Below are 22,533 nucleotides of genomic sequence, written 5' to 3'. Positions count from 1 at the left end.
GCAACAAATTGGACAGGCCAAAGAGTGCCTGTATCCTCAGTGAGTCCCACTGTGGGCTCATCAATCAAACCCCTATTGAACTTTCAGTCCTCTCAACTCTACGGACAGAACACATCTCCTCTTACTATTTCCCCTTTGTTACCTCACACTTCAGTTCTTTTTACCATTTACTGTAACTTGTCTGAACCTTTTCTCTCTATACACTCTCTGTAGATAATATAGCGGACACTAGACTGGTGAAATTCGTATCCCTCATTAAACATATGCATAAGATTCAATATAAATAAGAAAAAATTAAACGAAAAAAGGGGGAAACCATTAATACTAGACTTTAAGTTTGTTCAGCAACTCATTGCTCAAATGTATTTATCTTTATGCTCTAAAGGGGAAGCCGATTCATCTTTAGTGATATCAAGTGCGAGACAGGTGTGCTTCCTCTGAGTGAATTGGCTTTGGTTAGTGGCACTCCCAAAACACAACAAAATCTCATTAAGTTTAAAACTTTAACAAGCCGTGAAAGATTGTTCATACTTTCCGTTTATATTATCGCATTTCCTGTGTTGGATGATCAAATAAAGTTTTTACATTATGTTTAAAAGGAAACAGCTCGACTTTGACGCTGGTATCACGATGGAGAACTTTGCTTTACGTTGTCTAAAGATAGAGGGGGTTGTCAACTCTACATATTCTAAATCCATATCAGAAAAAAGCTGGCAACAACCAAAAACACATTTTCAGTGGGTGTGTTAGGGAGCTTTGCCATGTTACAAACCGTCAACCTATTTACTTTAATGCTCAACTTCATGAACTCATCTCATCATGTTATCTAAAGGGCATAACGATATTTTATATATATATATATACAGTATCTCGTCATGGCTCAAAAAAATCCATTTATTCTTTGTTTCTTGAAGTAGAAATGCTCAATGGACTGCACTTTAATGGGACAACTGTACCTTAAGTGCTTTACAATTTACCTTGTACTACTTGTATTTGGCTTTGTAATGATTATCAATAATAATTTAAGTATAAAACATTTTTGTTGCATAATTAAGGCAGGTTTTTCAAGGTCCTGAGATCCAGAGGTCAGTGTTTGTAATACTTTTTTTGTCTTTCTTAAACTAATGAGTTACTTTAGGGTCCATATTTATTTGTAAAAACATACCACAAGAATGCAGAGTCAGATGAAACACAGACAGACAAATAGGTTGGACAGTTTTTATAAATTTAATATATCAATATATAGAGATATTTATCAACAGCTTGATTTCATAGAAACGTGAGTGAGACCATTTTGGCATACAGTACAGATATTTCATGTAAGTACAGAAGTTGCTAAGTTTTTAACTCCCCCTACCCCATCCCTCACCAACCCGCCAGTTAACCCCCCCGCCCGCCGTCCCGCAGACACAAAACACAGAAAAACAGAAAGAGTAAAAGTATACAGGAGCACAAAACAAGGCACCAATAAATTAAAAAGATAACCTCTTTTTTTTAAACGCACAACAACAAAATCTATTCAACAGAATTAAATACAGTATGAACACTAAAGATCTGCAATGCTGTTAAAAAGCAAACAAACGGATCAGACAGGAGAGGAAGTAAAGTAAAAACACTTTGGCAGATTATTAATTTTTAGTTACAATCAAGTAGTAAATAAATCCAGTGCTCTTGTGTACAAATAAATTCATATATAGTCTACACTCCTTTTAACCCGAGAGGTTTATGTACATCTTTTTTTACAGATACATTTAAAACATTATCAAAAAGTTTTTGCTGTATGAAAACGTATTTACAAGTCATGATTCAAAACCATTGGACTGTACCATTGAACCCCCCCCCCCCACTCCCTTTTATTTCCTCCCCTCCTAAGAACGTTATCTCTTTACACAGTGCAGAAGGCTTCTTGAAAAGTTTTGTGCAACAAACAGCGTAAAAAAATGCCTGTCGTATGGCTGTGGAATGGACAGAACCCCCAATGGTATTTGAGATTTCATTGCAGGCAATGACACATCAGCGACATTTTGAGAAAATCCAGGTAGACAGATTTGCAAAAATATTGGAGCCAATAGTTTTTTATATTTGCTGTGATTTCTCCCAACTCAATCACTGTTGAAGGAAAATGTCAGATTCTGTGACAATACTGTTACTTATAAAAAAAGTTGCCTCTACAGTATATCATCATCCCAACCCACAAAAAGATTTACACACACAGACTTCACAACTTCCCCATTGCTGCCGTCTTCATTTTACACTAACTGGTAAAAAAATGTAGGCGACTGAACATTGCCCTTCAAGTAATCCAACATTAAGAAGATCAAATATGAAACTGAGAATGGTTTGGCAATGGAAGAAAGAAAAGAGAGAGCAACAACTACAACGCACAGACATATCCCCAAAAACACATGATAATAAGAGGAACCAGTTGAAGGAAAGTCACTGGGTCAACAAGAGATAAATGCCAGCCAAGTAGAGTCAATGAGGGCTCCTTCCACAGTCCAAAACTGTAGCTGGTCGTTGAATGAGGGACTGCTTCTCCTTGAGTTTTTTTTCCGGCTCTTGGGTTTCCTCATTATTTCAGGGGTTCCAGGTTATTTCCTGTGTTTTATCCCATTAGTCCAGTGTGTGTGTGTGCCTGAACCCAAAGACTGACAGCCCATGCCAAAGAAAAGATGTTGATGACTAAGATGAAGATGGGGGGGCAAGAGAATGAGAAAGCACAGAGACAGCAGTGCTGATCTCTAAACTACAATTTAGTAGTAACCACAGATTACTTTTGACAGTGCATGAAGAAGTGAAGTGGTGGAGAGATGTAGGTTATGTTAGAAAGCAGTGAATGCATCCTGGTTAAAAGCAGCACGGGTCAGATTCTATGCTAGGAAAAGGACTGGAAGCAACCAATTAGAAGAGCGGGAGGGCGGGACATGCAACAGGACAATCAAAAACAGGGAGCACAAATCCGAAACACTGTAATTACAGCAGACGATTATATTGAATTATGGGTTATCACAGCTGTTAGAGTGTGCTATACTGTTGTGCTATGTTATTGTATCATCACTTCCATAAAATAAACCAGATGCAACCGTGACATCATTTATTTGTGATAGGAACCTGCCTATTATGCATTAGAGTGTTAGAAATATCAAAGTGTTGTATGAAAGTATGACCAAAAACCAATAGATGGATAGGCCTAACGGACACAGTAGGTGAATTTTATGCTCTGAAAAGTGTCTTAAAATCAAGAACTGGATGTTGCACCAGCTGTTTGTACTGTATATTCATCACTACAGTAAGTTTGTGTGTAAAGTCTTCACAAATACATTGGTTTTCTTCATTAAAACTTGAAAAATAGGTTGGCTATTCAAAACTTATCTTATCTGTGGAATTAATGCTTTAACGCCTTTTCTCTGTCAACTGGTTCAGACTCTGTTTGTGTGTTAGTTTGAATCTACAAACTGCTGGGACAGCCTGCTTACGATCTTCATATTAAGACACTTTGAAATGTGTGCGCCTTACATTTTTAAGACCAAATCTAAAAGTTACTATCCTGGTTTAGTGTTTAATAACTTTGTGCTATGTTATACATGCAGCGCTGCAGCATCTGGTTAACCCTGAAATACTCCTAGCAAAAAACGGACGCATACCTACACAGCATCATACCTGCACTACAATAAAAAATATAAATACACAAACACTGCACTATTTATTCTTCAACAGCTTCAGCATGAGCTCTGTAAGATCCTTCTAACTGCTCCCTTGTTTATGAAAATGACTGTAATTGAATGTAGGATTATACTGCTGTAAGGGCGTTGATTAAGTCCTTAATTTTCCTAAAATTAGAATCTAGAATTTCAAGATAGCATACTTTCAAAGCATGTCCTGTATTACCTTCTTAATAACAACCTCCTAAATATTGAATGACAAAAGTCCCTTATGGACTTTATCAGCGTCCTTCAGTGGAGACGGCTGCTCTCAAGGTGTCCCCGCTGTGGACTAGCCAATCTGTCTTTACACTGTAGCAATAACAACTTTCCTACAATGCCACGCTCAGTCACCTCAATAAATAACCAATTTATTCTCCTAACTGCAAACCCTCTGTATGGAACTCTATTAGACCTGCAGCAAACAAGGACATGAAGGAAACGATGAGGAGTGCAACGCTGGCTGAGCACAGGGTTCAATCTGGCAGTGAGTTTGTGATGTATTTAATCTTAAATTCTGATCTGTTTAATCTTTCTTGGCATCTTACATCATGTCCTTTATTGACTTTAAATCTGAAATTGTGAGGATAAACAACTATTTCTATCGCCATTACAACCCACAAAAGTATTTAAAAAATGTCAGTTAAAACAAAGATACAGTTGTGTCGATTTCCTTACACGTCAATCTTACACTATTAAACCAGTCAGGTTTCATGTTAGGCTGACTCACAGTCTTCCCCACTGTGTAATGCATTTTATTTTGTTAAGATGAATGGAGATGGCCTCATGCTTGTTCTCAATCATCCTTCATTATAGACTTGGAGGAGTGCAATGATGGAGATCACTATAATTTACCTGTCTGGCATGCCACTTTTCACATATAGGTCGTACAAATCTCCCAATGCGCATCATAAACGGTAAGGAGAGAGTGCCATCCTTCTGAGGGATGTGAGCAGGGATTACGTGACACAGCATCACCAGAAATCCGGCAAAATAAATAGGCCACTATTCATCTTCCAAACACTAACCTGTTGGCATATGGTTTAGTCACTTCCTGCCCACCTTCTCTGCCTGTTTCTCTCTTCCTCCCCCGTGGTTACCACGAGCATCCACACTGAGCAAACACTTCCAGAAACATGAATAATTATACCAACCATTAATCAACGCTTTGTTTGTATGCACATGCTGTTTATAGTAAGATGAAACAAATACTAGGTCTCAACCTACATTGGAAGACTTTGATGTTTGCATTCTATACTGTTTTTTGCTTGTTGTTATAAAATACAAAGGATGTGAGAAACAAAGCTCAATTGCAACATTGTTGAAATTATTCTAAAACCTCTTAACCCTAATGCTTTGAAAGTGTTCTAAACAAATACTATATGCCTTTGATTAAGACTAAATGATATCTAGAATAGGAATGTTGCCATAAGTACTTATAACAGAGATCATATTAACCTGTCACGACGGCCTCTAGATATTCACAGTAACAACATATTATGAGCAATTATTGCAATAGTCACTGGGCATGAACTCCATCTGATTCAATGGGCTAGAAGCATGTCTGTGGCTAGCCAATGGAAGATCAGCTCTTAATGCTGGTTTACATGCCTCCTCTCTATCTAGCTTTCAAATCAAATCAGTGCTGGGCTCAGTCAGCCTTGGAGTATTACTCATCTGTTCATACAAAGCAGAGCAACAACTGAACAGTCAGTGACAGCGGAAAGTGATTCCTTTCAAGTGTGGGCTCTTTATCTACGGCATGTCATCCAGAAAAAAACACAGCCTTGTTGTTCAACAAAAGTGTTCAGTAAAAGTGATTTTGTGTCAGCCATGAACCATAAGTTATAAGAGTGATTAAGTGTTTAAGACTATTGGAGCCAAAAAATAAATAAAAAATGGACAAACACATTTTGCAGTTGTCTACTGGCAATAATAATTATGTCAATAGATCCATTTGTCAGTAAGCTGCTTGCTATTTCTTCCATTTTATTAATTTGCTTTTACTTAATTTCTACAGGATTTCAATACAGCATGTGGCACTCAAAGAACTCTCTAATTCAAAGCATTATTTTCATATTTCAGTCGCAAAAAGGTGTCAGGACACTGTTTCCACAAATAAAAAGTCCAACCGATAATCAACTAACAATCCCAAGTTCTTTATCTACTGCACGCATACCTCTGATTCCAGGATAGAGGATTACCCATAATCCTTTGCCTTCTCTGCCCTGTAGCTTTGTGCCTTGAGGAACTACCCTCTGATGTCACAAATCCTTCAATTCCCTTCCAAAAAAAACAATAAAAAAAATCACAGCTTCCCTAACTCTATCACCCCTAAGCCACCTCCAAACATGCAGACAACCCCATCTTTTTCTTCCGTCTCCTTTCCCCTTGGCTATATTTAGCCTCTCCCACTCACATACAATATGTCAAGGGGGCAAATCTGAAAGGCTGGGTGTAAAAAAGGATGACATTCTCCTGTTACAAACCAACAATCTGTCATGTCAACTCTAGATGTAAAGAAAACTAGGAAGGAAAAAAAACACCACTTCCTAAAACTGTGTACCCTTGAAAATCTTCCAGTAGTACTCTAGCACTTAGAGATTCTGATTACATATTTACAAGAGAAAACGCATACAAATAAATTAAAAAATTGTAAAAATGAAGAATTAAAAAATAATGCATGCCGGCTTTTCTCTCCCTGTGCGATGGCCACGCAGCCTTCTATTTACAATGTTCACTGGGAGAGCCAAATGAGGTTAGTTTGAGAAAAAATCATCAAGCAGCATTTTAAACACCACTACAGCTAACAAGAGGCGAAGAAGAGAGAGGAGAGGAGCAGATGCTACAAATGGACTAGCACTAAGGGAAGTAGTAGTGGCTAGTAGTGGTAGTATTGTTACTCCAGTGGAGAAAACAGGAGAGAAAGGGGGATTTAAAAGATGTACATGTCATCCCTTGCTCCTTAAAAGGGCAGGCAAACTCCTTTCCTTTTCTGTTCTGCGGTGTAGCTGTGGTGAGAGGAGGGGCCAGGAAGGCATTGGGATGGGGGGGGGCAGGCTGCAGCCCCCCCTCAGGGATAGCCATCATCCTCCAGACTGAGTGCCACGCGCTGCAAACAGCAGATAAAAAATTGTTACAGTAGGCTGGTAAAGGAGAGAGGGAGAGAGAGCTGACGAAAAGAAAACATAATGGCATGATGGACAGAGAAGAAAGAACGAAAACAGGAGATACAGAGAGATTCAAGTATAGATGGCACTCGGGAAAGAAATGGCAGGTTCCTAAAGAGTCCAGTGTCTATGCTCCTTCTTACAGTCCTCATCTCTCCTTGACCTTCCTTTTCCCCTCTTTCCAATCCCCCCTTTCCCCACCCACCCTTTATTCATTCCCCCCTTCTCTGGCTGATACAATGCGAGGAATGCAGGATACTTGCCTGCGGCTGAAAATGTCTGGCCCACATTATGCCAACCTGATTTTTCTCTGGCTGTCTGAGTTGCCACAGTGCCACAAAAAGAAAGGAGATGAGAGGAGAGAAAAACATTGGAAGGCAATAAAGACATTTGTGCAGATGTAAATAATAAAAGATGAGAGAGAGAGAGTTCGCTCTCTGCAGCACTTCGCAGAGGCTGGTTGTTAATTCGACCTTGAATGTTAATATGACTTGTGCACCTGTTTCCTGTGTTTGTGTGTGTGCTTGTGTGTGTGTGTGTGTTTGCAGCCTGTCATCGTGCCAATGGTACACAGGATTCTGTGCTGCTTTTCTCTCTGGAGCAACACAAAGAAATCTGTGTTACCATACCAACCGATCAAAGCGCTAGACTCCCACCCCCCTATAATCCTTTTTGGCTGTCCTTGCCTGCTTGCTTTCCTATACCTATAGCAACAAATATATTAAATAAATGTCATGAGTGTCTGGTACATTTAAGTGCGGTTTTCAGCAAATCCTAGCTGACGTTGTTTTTGGATATTGCAGAAAATTCAGCTTCATGCCTAATACGTTTTCTCAAAGACTGCCTTTGCATCAAATAGGAAATCAACAGGGTAGCCTGCAACTCATCAAATGATAAGAATCCTGCTTTCTACAACTACACTCAAGATAAAATGTAGAATAAATTATTCTTAATTGTCCTTGATTCTGATTTGTGCTCTCCTTTCTTTATCTTGTCCTTTACACTATAACGGGAAATAAAGTCAACATTTGGGCAATGTTACAATGTTACTGTCCACTCTAAAACATACATTTATTCGTACACTTCTTTCTTCTCAACGACAAATACATCAAGTAAAAATATTTGTTGTCTTACTGAGAAATCATCGGCCCTGTTGAGGCCCTCCCTTCATGCACTTCTCTCACATAACTGCACTGCAGCGAGACAGGAGTAATTATTTAACCCTCAGTGGCACTCTAATGCCTGTCCAAACCTTTGTTATCATTTTTAGCAGCTAAGTAACAAAGAAACATCCGCAAAATACCTCTCCAACAACAATGCTACCACGTTGCTCATGTTTACTTTTGCATCAGCTGCTTCCGTAAATCAAATATGATATGTGCCAGTGTTAGGAGTTTGTCAGGATACGGGGACCTCATAAGAAACACAATTCACCCAGTAACAGATCAAACACCTCAACCACCAGGAAAAACTAACACGATACACAAGTAAATAGGATGACAGGTTGGCAACGAAGATGTGATGGGGATACATTGTACTATATGATTATGGTCATGAAGGTAAAATTAATATGAACATGATGTACGTGTGAAGGGCTAATGTGTGTGTATGCTCACGGTTTTTCAGTGATTACAGTAACAATTATGTGAGATTGTGGGCGTGTGCCAGCCTGTTCCTTCTTTTCACCAGGCTTACATGTACAACAAACGGGCTTTCAAAACCCCCGCCCATGCTCCCATATCCCAAATATTTCAAACTCCATTTCTTCTCTCTGCAGCTTCTCTCATTTGCCGCTCGAGAGCATTGGAGCCCCTGAGTACCAGTGGGAGTTGCTGTCTGTGCTGCCGCCCCCTAGCGGGAGCGCTATGAATGGCTGACTGTGGCTGCCACTCACTGCTGGATACACGTGACCGATGGACTCGCTGTGCCGCCCGATGTGGATCTCGTCGTCATCATCCTCTGTGGTTTTGCGATAAACAGGGTTGTCGAAGTTCATGCTCTTGGTGTTCTTGCGCCGCCAGTTGCGCCAAACCAGGTACCCTCCGGAGCACAGCAAACCGATGACCACTGTGGCAAGGATAGGGACTGCATGTGTTTAACACACACACAACAACAACACACGGCGGGAGCGTTAACACAGCCCAGGGGACACAGAGCGGCACTTTAAGCAGTCACACACACACACACACAAGCAAACCTTGCACATTTTCCATTTCTGAAGGCTCATTATTATCGTTCTTCTTTGATCTATTATCTAATATATATCCCAGATAGCAAAATTCAGTTGAATCGATGTTTGAATATGGTTTGGCATTAAGCATACTTTTGCAAGCATAACATGTGTTGTCACTTAATTTGTGGTTAAGTGGGCTAAAGCACACACCCTTTTTTTGAATAACTTTGTTTGTGACCTTAAGGCCTTGGAAGTATATGAAAAGCTTATTTCTGGTTCTCTTCAATCATCAATATGCAGACACTATGCTGCACAATAGGACTTCATGTAATAGAGCTAAATTGCAATGATCAACATTTTCATGCAGAGGAAAACATCATTTTTGTTATTCACAAGGACATTAACTATTTGTGAAAATCAGTTTATACAAGGATTACCCAGTGTTTTGCATTGATGGCGCGACAAAGTTGTAGCTGAACAGAAAATGCCATCAATTTAATAGGTGTGGCTATGGTGTGGGCACAGAAACCCTGTGCATTTTTTAAAGTGAAACTTACAAACAATGAGCCTTCATAGTGACTATCATATAAAATTGTTCAATTAAACAAATTGTTTCCTCAATCATACAAAATGATCAAAAGTAAACAAATATGTACATGCATAATTTGCAACAATGAATGCCTGCATGCACCGTCACACACCATTTATCCAACACACACTCAAACATAAACAATGAATAACCAATGGAAAGCATAAGAAGAATTTTGTATTAAATCTCGTAGAATCCAGCATATCCAGTGATCTGATTTTTTTATTAAATAATAGCCTGCAAGGTTCCTCAACTGTCATTATTCCTGTGCTACATTTGGCTATAATGTTTATTTTTGCATTAGCGAAGTGAAAAAAGAAACACCATCTTCCGACTCCCTGACTCTGGTGTTTTTGGACTGGGTTATGAGAGAAGAATGGACAGGGGCAGCAGAAAAGGGCAGGAGAGAGAAAAATGGGGATTGGAGGATTCGAGATAAGCTCCGTCTCTCTTTTCTCATTACCATATCAGCATGACTGCCTAGTTGCCCTTTAGGACCTGAGTGTGTATACAGTGAGCGAATGAGTTTATGTATGAGACACCCACAGCAAAATGAAAGGTGTGTCAATGTGGAAAGATAAAACAAGTGTCTGTGTGTGTGTGTGTGTGTGTGGGTGTTTGTATGCCCACACACACATCTGCATCCCATGTGGTAGCCCAATGTAATTGCTCTTTTGTTGGATAGGCAATCGAGATCCCTGTGTGACTGGGCTGGAAACCCCAGATCCTCCTTTGTTCTTTTCTAAATACTCACTGGTTAAAAAAAACCCATCAGCTTTTGTCTCATTAAAAAATAAAAAAAACTCCAATTAGTGAGCAGCATAACAGGCTGACTTTGGTTAAATACTGGTAATTGTGGTTGGGCTGTTTCCCGTTGTGGAGCTCTGGGTGGGCGTGGCGCATTAACGGATGTAAGTGGAAAACTGGGGTGCAGAAATCCGGCCCTTGTGGACTTCCGACAATAATTAACATTTCAAAGCTGCCAAAAAATATACAGAATGGGAGATTTATGGCTGCAATGAATGGCAGAAGGACAGAATGACGGATGAAAGAAGAGAGGGTTTACAGTCTCGGGGGTTGTTTTAATTAGCTGAAATCTCAATGGTTGAGAATGAAAAGAATTTTAAACGCTTTACGACATTTTAAAGCTCTCATAATTTATCAAACTACTTAATATTAGGGATGAAAGAGATCACAATTAGTGACATATGCCCCTTCTAAAAGGTCATTTGCACATTAAGCTGATTTCTCAGTTAGGTTATGAGTAAAAGTATTAAATATTTCCATATAATGTGATTATCATTTACATAAAAGAAAGCTAATAGAATAGATTGCTTTACTAAACTGGTTTTATTGAACTCACTGGCATTTTCCATGTATGCCTCCTTTATTTTACTGTATTGTATTATTGTGGCCTGATAATATCGTTCTACCACAACAATCATGTCATTTCTCAGGTCAAAATTCCACAAAACACAATTTGCTCTCATTAAGCTTCTTTTTTTTTTATGCACAATCTGATTCCAGTAACCCACTCTCAGATCTCTGGGTCACCAAATAGGTCAGTGCACTGGATTGATTTCATTGTTAGATTACAGTCTGATCAGAGTGGAAACAGGAGCTTAATGTTATTATTGGTGACCTGTTATTTTGTGCTCAAACGTCAGTCGAGTCTATTGTATGATTTGCATGTTAATAAGACAACATTTTTACTGTTTAATATACAATTTCAATCAGTCAGGTGTGTGTATCAACTCTCAAACAAACCCAGTCATACACACATGCAGCCAGGCACATCAACCACACACAACCTGCAGGTCTTGAAAGACATGCATAGTCGGAAAAGCGAGGAGGGAAAAGCAGGATAGCAGAAAGCAAAAGCAACACAGCGAGAAAGTAAAGAGTACTCACCGATAGGAATAACTATCCCCAGAACAGCTACTGTGATGTTGTTACCTATGAGGTAGTGATCACTCGCAGCTAAGATGCAGAATAGAGAGAAAAGAGAAAACAAACAAAAGTAAGCAAAAAGTGTTGTTCTATAACACCCTCTCTAAAGGCCTTTGCTAGAAAGAAACACAGGTTTGAAGCATCAAGCAATAAAACACCTATTTGCATACTATAAGGGCAAGGAATCCCTTTGATTACTTTGGATGGCGGATTTTTTCTCTTCTACTTTCTTTTAAAACAGCATGTTTTAATAATTCAGATGAATCATACAAGTATGCAATCTAAATGCAATGAGATGCATTTCATATGGGACAAGACAAATGCAATGCCAGGAAGAAATTTATCAGAATTCGTAGATAATTCAAAAACAAACTTAGGAAGCAATAAATCTTTTAATGGTGGTTTGAAACATAGAGGATATTCCAGCTGACCTTGTGAATGAATTTGAACATATGACTTACAGGTCACTCTTTTTTTAACAGTAAGTCTTCATAAAGTGCAAAAGTAAACACTTATTCTAGACATGCTTTCCATCCGACTCCCTTTCAACCCCCACCCCGACAGGGCCGTGGGCAGCTTGACGTTTAATCTGCTCCCAAGCCTCCTATTAGCAGCAAGCTAGCCATTAGCAAGAGTGTGATTGGATGGCTTTAATGAAGTCAAGGGAGGAAGATACAGAGGAGATCACTGCGCTGGGCTAGCATACTGATTGGTTCGTTATAGAAAGAGTCTATTTGTGAAGCTTTATGCACGGAAAAGACACAGAAGTGACATACAATTGAGACATGTTTTCTCTCATAAATGCAATAAATATATGACACACACACACACACACACACACACACACACACACACACACACACACACACACACACACACACACACACACACACACACACACACACACACACACACACACACACACACACACACACACACACACACACACACACACACACACACACACACACACACACACACACACACACACACACACTGATAAAGAGGCACAGCAGGTGATGAGACTTCAGACTGAGCAGTCAAGCATCGGAGTCCTGAGTCAGCAGAATTGAATTTGGTATTTTCTTTAAGTATGAGTGACGTCCAAAGGGTCCTAAGTCTCTAGAAGGCGGATTAATAGAATCTTATTAAAGCAGCAGTTATAAAATAAGTGAAGGCAAATAGAGAGAAATTGAGATAGAGAGGGAAACAGAGAAAGAAAAAAAGTCTCAATTTGATTAACGTTGCTATTATTGCTGGAGGGATTTAAAGTTCAAACTGAATTTGCTGTTTGCCTCAATGAAATTGTTCCTTTTTAAACCCTATATTTGGCTCCTTCAAATATGACTATGTTAATGAGTAACTTAGTTTAAGATTTGTATAGCTGTGACTGTTTCGCAAGTATATCTAATAAAAACCAATTTCCTGTTCCTGTTCTCTAAAATGAATAGCCATAGGGAAGACCTGATCAGAATGGCTACACAGTTGACCCACTATCAAAGGACAGGTTAACTTAAAACAATACTCTAATGCACATGTAAACATCAAAACAGTTGTTTCTGTCTGCAGTCATATCTATGCATCATTTTTAAACATGCTTATACTGTAAGTAATGAAGGACAAAATGTACAGTCCTGATTTTGTGCAAGAATGTTTCCCAAAGTTTATCTGAAGCCAATATAAAGATCTCAATTCATCAGATTAAAAAAGCCAATTGTGTTTCTTCAAACAGTGTTTGGTGCTGAGAACAAAAACGGGGAACTTTAGGATTACATGTTTTTTTTTGACTGCATAGGGCCTCATATAAACTTGATGAAAGTCAGATGAAGTTTGGGATTCCCACATGCACAGAATGAGGACAGTGGGTTTTGTCCCCCGTCCCTTATCTTTACAGCACTTTAGAAGTGGAATCTCTTTGGCCCAGCACGACTCACTACTACTAACTATTTAATCAGAACTGACTTGAAAGAGTGCACACCTATCCTTTTAAAAGCAAGGCAGCATTTTGTAGTCTTGTCCAATGGGGCAGAGCGATGAATGAATCATTACTGGCATGAAGAGTGAAGGTTCACATTTTTAAGAGCGTAAATGCCTCTGAGCTTTGTGTACCAGCTGTGGTTTATCTTTTATTCCTGAAACTCCTGGTTCTACCTCGCTCCACCATGCCAGACGGAGCTCCACACATGTGTAACAGCTGATGCCGACACTCTTGACAGTGTGCACTGAGTTGAAAATTATAACACTTGGCCCGTGGGTTTGGAGACGTGTCTCGTTCATGCCCCATTTTCCCATTTGTGTATGCTCCACCTCTTATCTGGAGCACTTGTGGTGTGGTGAGGAAGCTAACAATTACAGAGAGTAGGGGAAACATCTCTGAAAAACCCTGCGCCCCAGAGTGATGAGACTCTTTAATACCAAGAAAATCACTTTCTCTTGTCAATCCCATCTTTCCTTATTCGTGTAAAGACTTTTTTACCCCCCAACAGAGATTTTTTTGGAATATTTTATAATTTTCATCCTCCACGTTTGAATGCTGGATTGGCATGTTCTTTTTGTGCTCTCTTCAGTCTTGTGCCTCTATGGCCTTATTGTACTTTCTCATTTCATAATAACTAGTTTTCCTCCACGCTGTATCTCATTTGTATCTCTGTCCTCCTTATGTGTCTAACTCTTCCTTTTCCTCCAACTCTCACACTCACTTTCATCCTCATTCCTTTTCTCCTTTCCCTCTGTAAAGCTTTTCCAATTTCAGTCCTTGCTCTCCTGGTCTGGCAATATAATGAGAAATGTCTCTGATGTAAATGCAATATTGTCAAATCAGAGTTCAAACACAGTGCAGCAGCTTGCAGTCTTTCTCAATTGCCAATCACTTTTTCTTTTACTTCCATTCCTATTCCTATTCCATATTTAGTAGCAGTGAGCCTTATTATTCAATAATATTACATTTGCTTAATGTTATCCACATTGAGTAGGTAACTGCATCATCAGTAGATGTGGTTTTACATTGTTTGACTAAGTCTCCTGCTATGGGTGGCAGTGAAGTGAATGGACCACAGTAGAACACATGCAACCATCCACAATTCAAAACAATCTGGAGGATTTTAGATTTTAGGACAAACATCAGGCAGCATCATGTTGTATGTATCAAAGTAGTTTATCAATTTTCCTTTGCAGAGTTAATCAACAATTCTACTACGCTTCTAAAATCACTTTAACCCTTAGCATGGCTTTTTAAAGCATTGGTCTCACTGCTGTTATATTCTGCTGTCATTGTTTGTCCGGGCAACAAACTACAAAGCGCAATTTTTCTGGCGAGCCAGCAAAGCATGACTTGTGTGGGAAAGAGACAGTTTCAGAGCGAAAGAGAAGAGTAGGAGAGAGAAAGGGGGAGGGTAAAGACAAAGAGAGTGAGAGAGGCTGTCAGAAAGTAAGGATGAGTGATGAGAGGTGTAAGGTGAGAATGGAAGGGACTGTCGTTTGTTAGCTCTGACAGCTCTGTTACACGCTGCTCATGGGGGACCGACAGCATGCAGACCCAGAGATCCACTAGTGATTCTACTGTGTGTGTGTGCAAGAGAGAAAAGAGTAAAAGAAGACCAGCAGCAGATAGACAGATGGTCAGACAGAGAAGCGTAGGGGAAGAGATGCCAGAGAGAGGAGGGAAAATGATGTAAGTAGTTGTTTTTTAGCTCCATGCTGTTTTAACAGCAGGTAGTAAAGATGACTTTGGAGTGCTACACTCACAGAAAAACAAACATGCTGTGTGCAAACACTTCACAGAAACTCACATTACTATGAAGAAACCCTGCTCACCATGCTCCTTACCTCTGTGGGAGAGGTTGCCGTTGCTCTCTCTCTGAATGCTGTTGGGGGCCACAGGGCCCAGTAGAGGTGTGTGTGTGGATGTGGATGACTGACTTGAGCTGCTAAATCTTGTCGTCTCTGTACTTTTGGCAGCGGGGGTCCGAGGCTGCTCCGTGGAGGTTCTGCGGGGGGTCTGAGAAGTCGTCAGGCGTCTGATTGAGGGCCTGAGAGTCGTAGCAGCTGAGGTGGTGGTGGATTTTGTAGTGGTGGTGGTTGGGGAATTTTTGGTCGTGGCAGCAGTTGTGCTAGTTGTTGTAGAGCTTGTTGTAGTGGTTGTTAGGGGAGTTGTGCTTATGATGGCGGTAGTAGTTGTAGTGGGAGTAGATGGAGCAGCTGTTGTGGTTGTTCTGGGTCGAACTGTACAAGAGAAACAGGACAATAATATAAGTATTCCGTTTTTGACTTTGATTGTTGGATTTTGACTGTGTGCATCTATAAACAGCATGTAATGGTGAATGAGAAGGTCAAAAAAGGCTCCCAGTTCCCCAGAAGTGAAAATAAAAGTGGTTGAAAAAGCTAAAAGAACGATCAGAATATCTTTCGGTATGATGTCATTAAAATAATGTACTAAGCAATCAACGTGATTTAACTGTAAGTCAGTCAAATTACGTTTAGAGTGGTTGCCAGGTAAAAACTAGTTATAAGTGGCAAGTTTATTTTAATTGAAGAAAACATAAGACTTCCTCCATTAGGGATGATGATGAATGGGGCGCAGGGAAACCAAATACATTTCTAAAGGTTTTATGGTTGCTGCAAAATGGATAATTCTTTGCTCCATAATTAGACAGAGGCAAAAAGCAGATAGACAGAGGAACATATTATAAGGGGACATTTGATCAAATCATAATAAGTGCTCAGAATAAATATTGTCCTGCATTAGGAAGTCAGAAAAGTGCGAGTGCAAATGTTCTTTCTCTCAATGGCTCTTCCTCTCTCTGAGGGATTCTCTGAATGGTGGCCTACATACATCCTCATTTCTCTTTCTCAACTCCTTTTCTCTCACCTGTGCAAACTGGCAATGCAAAACAGTGCAGGTTTATTACGGATGACAACTTAACAAATGCAGTGACTGTAAAGGCTGGAGGGGGGGGGGGGGCGAGCGTGGGAAATAAGGCCAGTGAAATAAATCCTCCTACCACTTTTTGAATCAATCACAATTAAAACAAGTTTTGAACATTTGGCATTGATTAACAGCTAAAACTGGCGAGTAACGGATTTGGATAAAAAGCTTGTTTTTATGATTGGAGACAAATATAAATGCTGTATTATTATTTGTATGAGCGAAACAACTTCACACGTAAGAACACAATAGCATTTTGAGATATTCATCATTTACTATGCATTTTACTATGATTGTATCAGAGAGGATAAAGCAAAACCTAAATCATACCTGAAATGACAGGCCCATAATAATAAAGACATCATAAGATACTTTAAAACAAAAACTGTGAATCCTTCAGCTTGGAACTAATGTAATAACTGTTTCTATTCAGCATGGCAGAGTAAATGTTTCCCATAGGTATACTGACTGGTTTAAAGTAAAAACATTTTTTTAAAGATATGTATAAATATGTATAAATACTGGATTATGAGGTGGACTCCCATCAGCAGTGTTACAGTGGGAGGGAAACCAGAGAACATCCCTATGGCCTGGCACTCCATCATGTCACTGTGATAGCAGCCAAGTAGGCTTCATGTGACATTTCTCAGCATAATCCCTTTAATTGAGTATGCTCCTGGACTCTCTGTGATTTATTATTGTCTGAGCGTGACCGACTAACCTATAGCACAACGCCTCATGTCTGGTCCCAGCTCCATGCCATCAGGACAGGCACAGGTGTACTTGGGAGAGTGGTCTGTGATCTGGGGGGCCTTCAGGCAGAGGTACTCACAGCCACCGTTAGGCAGACTGCCCATGTTGCAGGTATCTGGGGCTGGAGGGACACAAGCAGACATAAACAGAGGATTAAAAAAGGTTTGGTTAAATGTAATTAAATGAAAACTTATTTTCGTACAGATCCTTTACATGTTTAGAAGTATTACATCCGCACTGAAAACAATGTATTGAAAACTTCCAAGAATTACATTTTGTAAACATTTGGTGCTTTCACAAAATGTTCTTTCTCTTTGAACTGCATGTACGCTCCAGGGCGACAAGCACAGATGTTTGTAGACCAGAAAAGTTAAAAGACAAAGGTTATTAAGAATTGAAGACGGAGCCTCAGTTTTGAATCTTGACAGCATCTGAACCATCAAAGTGTTTTGTAACCCCAATTTAAGGTTTGTCCTGGTGAGCACATTGTGAAAAAGGAAAACAACAATATTTCTTTGCATTATACATATATAATGTGACATGTATAATTACTTATTAATTATACTTTGTTCATTCAATCTTGGCTTAGGGCTGATACTTGACCCAAAATGTAGAAAGACTAATGCAGAGCACAGGGTCTTGACCATTGTAAGCCCAGGATCACATTTGTTAACCAAACTATTTATACTATATATAATATCACCTACCAACATTTTTGTATACCATACTCAAAAACAACATGAAATAGATGCTGGGAAGATATTTAACAATGTGATATAGGGACTGATCCAGTAAAGAGATGCTTAGATTAAGGCAGTGGTGTTAAAACATGTTTTTATATCCTTGCACTGAAAAATGTACATGTAGTTCCCAACCCAAGATTCAGTTATAAGGAAAAATGTTGCTGCTCTTGTCATGTGAGAAATAGGTCAGGTCACATTTGGTTTTTCTTCCTCATTTGTGCTGCAGTGGTTTTAAAGAGCAGCACATCAGAGACATCACCAACAGAGGAAGCAGCAACATCACTCACGACACAGTAATATTCTAATAAGACGGGAAAACATGTATAGTATCTCAGCATGTCAAGTATGAACAGCTGTCTAAATAGACTTCAAATATATTCTACACCTGCCTTCATTATTAACAAGAAATGAGTCTCTTCTGGTTAAAGCAAGTCTTTGAAATGCCATGACACATTATGACATCACATTTAATTCTGTGCTGGGGTAAAAAACTTGAAGGCTGGAAGAGGAGAGGAGAAAAGCAGCGTGGACAGAAAGGGACGAAGTATGTATATATAATAAAGAAGACATGATATTGGCTTGCATTTATTGAGGAACTCTTTTGAGGAACAATGCCAAAAAATGTAGACATTAAAATATTGCTCCAATATGTGAGGAGATGCATCGTGGCAATTTATATATTTGAGTGGGGATGAAACATATGGGAAGCGCAGAAGATAAAGATAAAACTGCGAGACAAACTAAACATCACAAATTGCTTCACTCAATCATCAAGTGATGTACTACTAGTATCTCCACATGGCAGATAAAACTCATACAATGCATTTCCATTTTATCTGGTTTAGCCCTTGTTAGTTGTATGTCCTGCTTTTGTTTTACACTTTGCTTATTTCTGTGATATCCCTTTGAGCAGAACTTCTTATTTATTAATAAGAGAATGCAATTAGCTTCCCACTGGCACTCAGACAAGACTACTTGCACAAAACAAATCATGAACACAGTGTCAGACATGCCAATTTCGTGACAAACACACATTAACAGCACTCACTAAGGTATTTACTCATCCCAAACATTAGGTTATTTGGTAATTATTTCAAACAGTTTAAGAAAGTGAATCCTTTAAAGAAAGTAGATCTGAAAAAGCATAAAATATGTCCATGTCATGTTGCAGTTACTGTATGTCTTACCCTTGGGCTGCCTTGTTCATGAAACACCACCAGGTCCAGGGGGTTGTTCAGGTGCTCTGCTACCTTTGCCACATCATGTCCAGTCAGTCGGTTGGCACTGTATATTGCTTCATCCTCCAAATCTGTCCAATATATACGATCCTGGAAACAAACAAAAGAGAGAGTTCAAAAACAATCTCACATAAATACATTATAGCAGTTTAATTATTCACTCTCCTTTATTCATAGACGAACAGAAAGAACAGCTCTGTTCCAGTGGGCTGAGATTGGAGCCCAATCCATTCAGACATAGAGATATGTATATGTTGGCCTATTATGAATATGGAGCACTTTCAGGGTGTGGCACTAAGTAATTTCCTGCTTTGCTCTGACTGTACAGTATTGGTACGACTAGTACATACTACATAGTATATACTACGACTAAACACAAGGACATTTCTTGTGTAAGTTTGTTTCCCCACAAAACTGTTAGAATACAACAATTACCACCAGAGGCAATCGTGACTCCTCCCTTAAATATTCACTGTAGTGCTGCTGCGCTCAAGTAACCATCAAATACAATCTTGGGTGAATCAGAAAACACTGATAATGGTTCTTTTTGAGGTAAACACATACTATAGTAGGTAAAGGGACTCTGATAAAGAAAAAAATAACAAAACTAGAAACATTACAGCGATGACTATTACTGGCCTTGTACATCTTAAATGTCCCCTATGATGCAAAATCCACTTTTTTCTGTCTTCTATACATAAATATGTGTCCCCGGTGTGTAAGGATACTCACAAAGTGTCAGAAAATACAACCCTCTCTCTTTTCCTCCTTACCCACATCTCTAAAAACGGGGGTACAAGCTGATCCAGATTTGCTGCCGATATGACGTCATAACCGAAATGTGGGCTGGCATTAAATTGAACTCCTGGTAACGTCCCACCCTCGTGACACGTCCCAAAAATAGAGGGGTATGATTCATGCTACAATGGGTGATCTGTTTGGTATTTTGAGCAAAACACTTAACAGATATGTTTTGTATAGATACAGTATTTCCCTACAATATATTGTTAAAATATAGCATAATAGGAGACCTTTAAAAAGGTTCATGTTCTGTAAGAACCTAAACTCTAGTTAGAAATAAAAGGAATAAATACTGCCAGCCCTGACCCGTGAGATCATGCTCTCATCTTAGGGTTTAGTTTCCTTTCTTTCCATGTCTCTTCTACTCTAACACTTCCTCCCAATTCTCTTTAGTGGTACTAAGGTATAAAAGGATAAGCCTCTCAAGTGGTTATGACACTTGGTTTCTATGGCAACTGCAGACTGCTCCATCTATGCACACACACATCAATTAAGAAAAACACAATTTCTCTTGATAGGAAGAAAAGACACACAGGCGATGAGATCATAGCAAGGTTACAAAAAGAAAAAAGGACAAAGATACAATCCAGAAGGTGAGTTTACAGAAAGAAGAAACAGGAATCAGGCTTCGACTGTATAGGCATTTTTTATTTGTATTTCTTTGGGGTTGTGCTAACAGTTGTGTTGTCTTTTAAAGGGCAAGGATCCGTAGGAGTCCAGTCACACATGTGTCTGCTGTGTGTATACATCTGTGTATCTGTTTGTTAGTTCAGTCATAGATGTAATCCACGTTCTACATTCGTGCTGGGTTATCGGTGGACATGACCTTTCTCTCACCTTCCTCTATTTCCATCTTTACATTGAGCTTTCTATCCCTTCATCTACCCCCTCACTCAGACTCAGATAACCTTTACTCATATGACAGTACGGCTGAAACAATGAAAGACAAATATCAGCCATTTTAATAAAACAGTACTCAATTCTATCATTCCATCTCCCTTTTTCCTTTCCGTCTCTGAGGATGTCTTTCTCGCTCTCAGTCAGTTTTTCTCTTTCAATTTCTCACTGTCAATCTTCGTATCTGTCGTCAAAAGCTTCCAACATCAATGGAGACCTGAGAAGGTTATTGTTGTCTTTGTAAGATCAAGGTGAGTTTTCAATGATGCGTCAAATAATAGCCTAGAACATGCATGCATAAGCTGTGTTTATCATGACATTGCATCACTTCAGTCAGTCTCCCATTGTCAAGGGGAGAGACTGCATCAAAATGGATGTGAAGTCTATTTAGGGTCAAGTGGAGAACAGCCCTTGAAGATTTTGTCCCAGAAAAACCTTGTGACAAGTACTGGTCTCTATTTGACAGACACTTCTGCCTGATGTGTTTCTGGTTTCTCGTTTCTTTACTTAGATGTCATGCCAGAAAACTACAAATAAAAGCTTGAACAAACCAAACCCACATTTGAAGACTTTGATTGTTTGGGTTTGACTTGTATCTCTTTGTTGCATCAGCCTTACTTATGAAAAAATAATGTAGGCTGCTGTTACATCAGTGTAGGAATCAAATGGTGTTAGGAGACATTTTGTGTTAATCTCCACTAAGCTGCAGAGTATTAAAGCTTTACACATGCATGGCACACCCACACAGGTGTTTGTAGTCACTTTAGCTGATAAGACCTCTTATCTGCAATTGGGGTGTGGACAGATAGGGATTGACTGACACTTTCCTCATTATCTCAGTTAAAACTGGGTTTTTGCACACCTTAGTTTCAAAGTTTACTTCAAATCAAATTAATGTGATTGATCCCTATGTGACTGATGAACACAAGAATGTGTGTCCTGCTTTTGTTTTGTCAGTACCAAGTGACTGTAGCTAACTTTGACAAGCAAGGTCACACTATTTATCGTCTATTGCTAATATTTTTATCAGCCAGACATTTTGCATTGTATCTTTTTTTTGGTCCTGCCTGCCACACTATTTCCAATAAAGCTAATGTCCTGTTAATCACCTAGTTAAGCTAACAAGCTGATGCACTTGCTAAGTGACTGTTAGGAAATGTGGTAACTGAGGGCTATATTTCCCCCCTTTAATAGCTTTTTTAATTGAAATAACTGTTGTGAAATGATGAGTAAAATAGCAGATGAAGTTCTCAAAGCTATTGTGACTGAAAAAAGTGCTAGGCTAACTGGCCGCAGCTAGTGTGCTACATGTTAGCTCCCCATCTACAGCTAAACGTACAGTATCACCATCTGCAAGTAGAACATTTTGCCACCAAGTCCCATGCATTTTTCATGTGGACAAGCAAATATATTTGTAGTGTAACCGTCGCATCCGTTGTTGTATGCGAGGGACAAAGATTTTGTAATATCAAACATAGCTTCAGCCTGAGCAGAGGTCTAATCAAATAGAATAAATGAAAACACCTGTGTGGGGGCGTAAACCGCCTTTAAAGCCTGCTTAAATCCTCCTACGTTGTTGAGTTCATGGTAAAAG

The 22,533-nt window shown here is 39.3% G+C and overlaps 1 protein-coding gene across 1 annotated transcript in view; it reads right to left on the bottom strand.

Moving 5' to 3' along the window:
• Positions 1 to 1,208: 1,208 nt before the first annotated feature.
• lrp8 (low density lipoprotein receptor-related protein 8, apolipoprotein e receptor) overlaps positions 1,209 to 22,533 on the bottom strand; it is a 148,384-nt gene continuing 127,059 nt past the window's right edge. The window contains 7 exon segments of the mRNA XM_063891900.1: positions 1,209 to 6,813; positions 8,766 to 8,938; positions 11,545 to 11,613; positions 15,409 to 15,804; positions 17,229 to 17,381; positions 19,191 to 19,205; positions 19,208 to 19,331. Coding sequence (XP_063747970.1) covers positions 6,775 to 6,813; positions 8,766 to 8,938; positions 11,545 to 11,613; positions 15,409 to 15,804; positions 17,229 to 17,381; positions 19,191 to 19,205; positions 19,208 to 19,331 — 969 coding nt within the window. The 3' untranslated portion in view covers positions 1,209 to 6,774.

Source organism: Eleginops maclovinus, chromosome 9, assembly GCF_036324505.1.
Source record: "Eleginops maclovinus isolate JMC-PN-2008 ecotype Puerto Natales chromosome 9, JC_Emac_rtc_rv5, whole genome shotgun sequence".
Lineage (NCBI taxonomy): Eukaryota > Metazoa > Chordata > Actinopteri > Perciformes > Eleginopidae > Eleginops > Eleginops maclovinus.
This window is presented reverse-complemented; position numbering and strand designations above follow the sequence as displayed.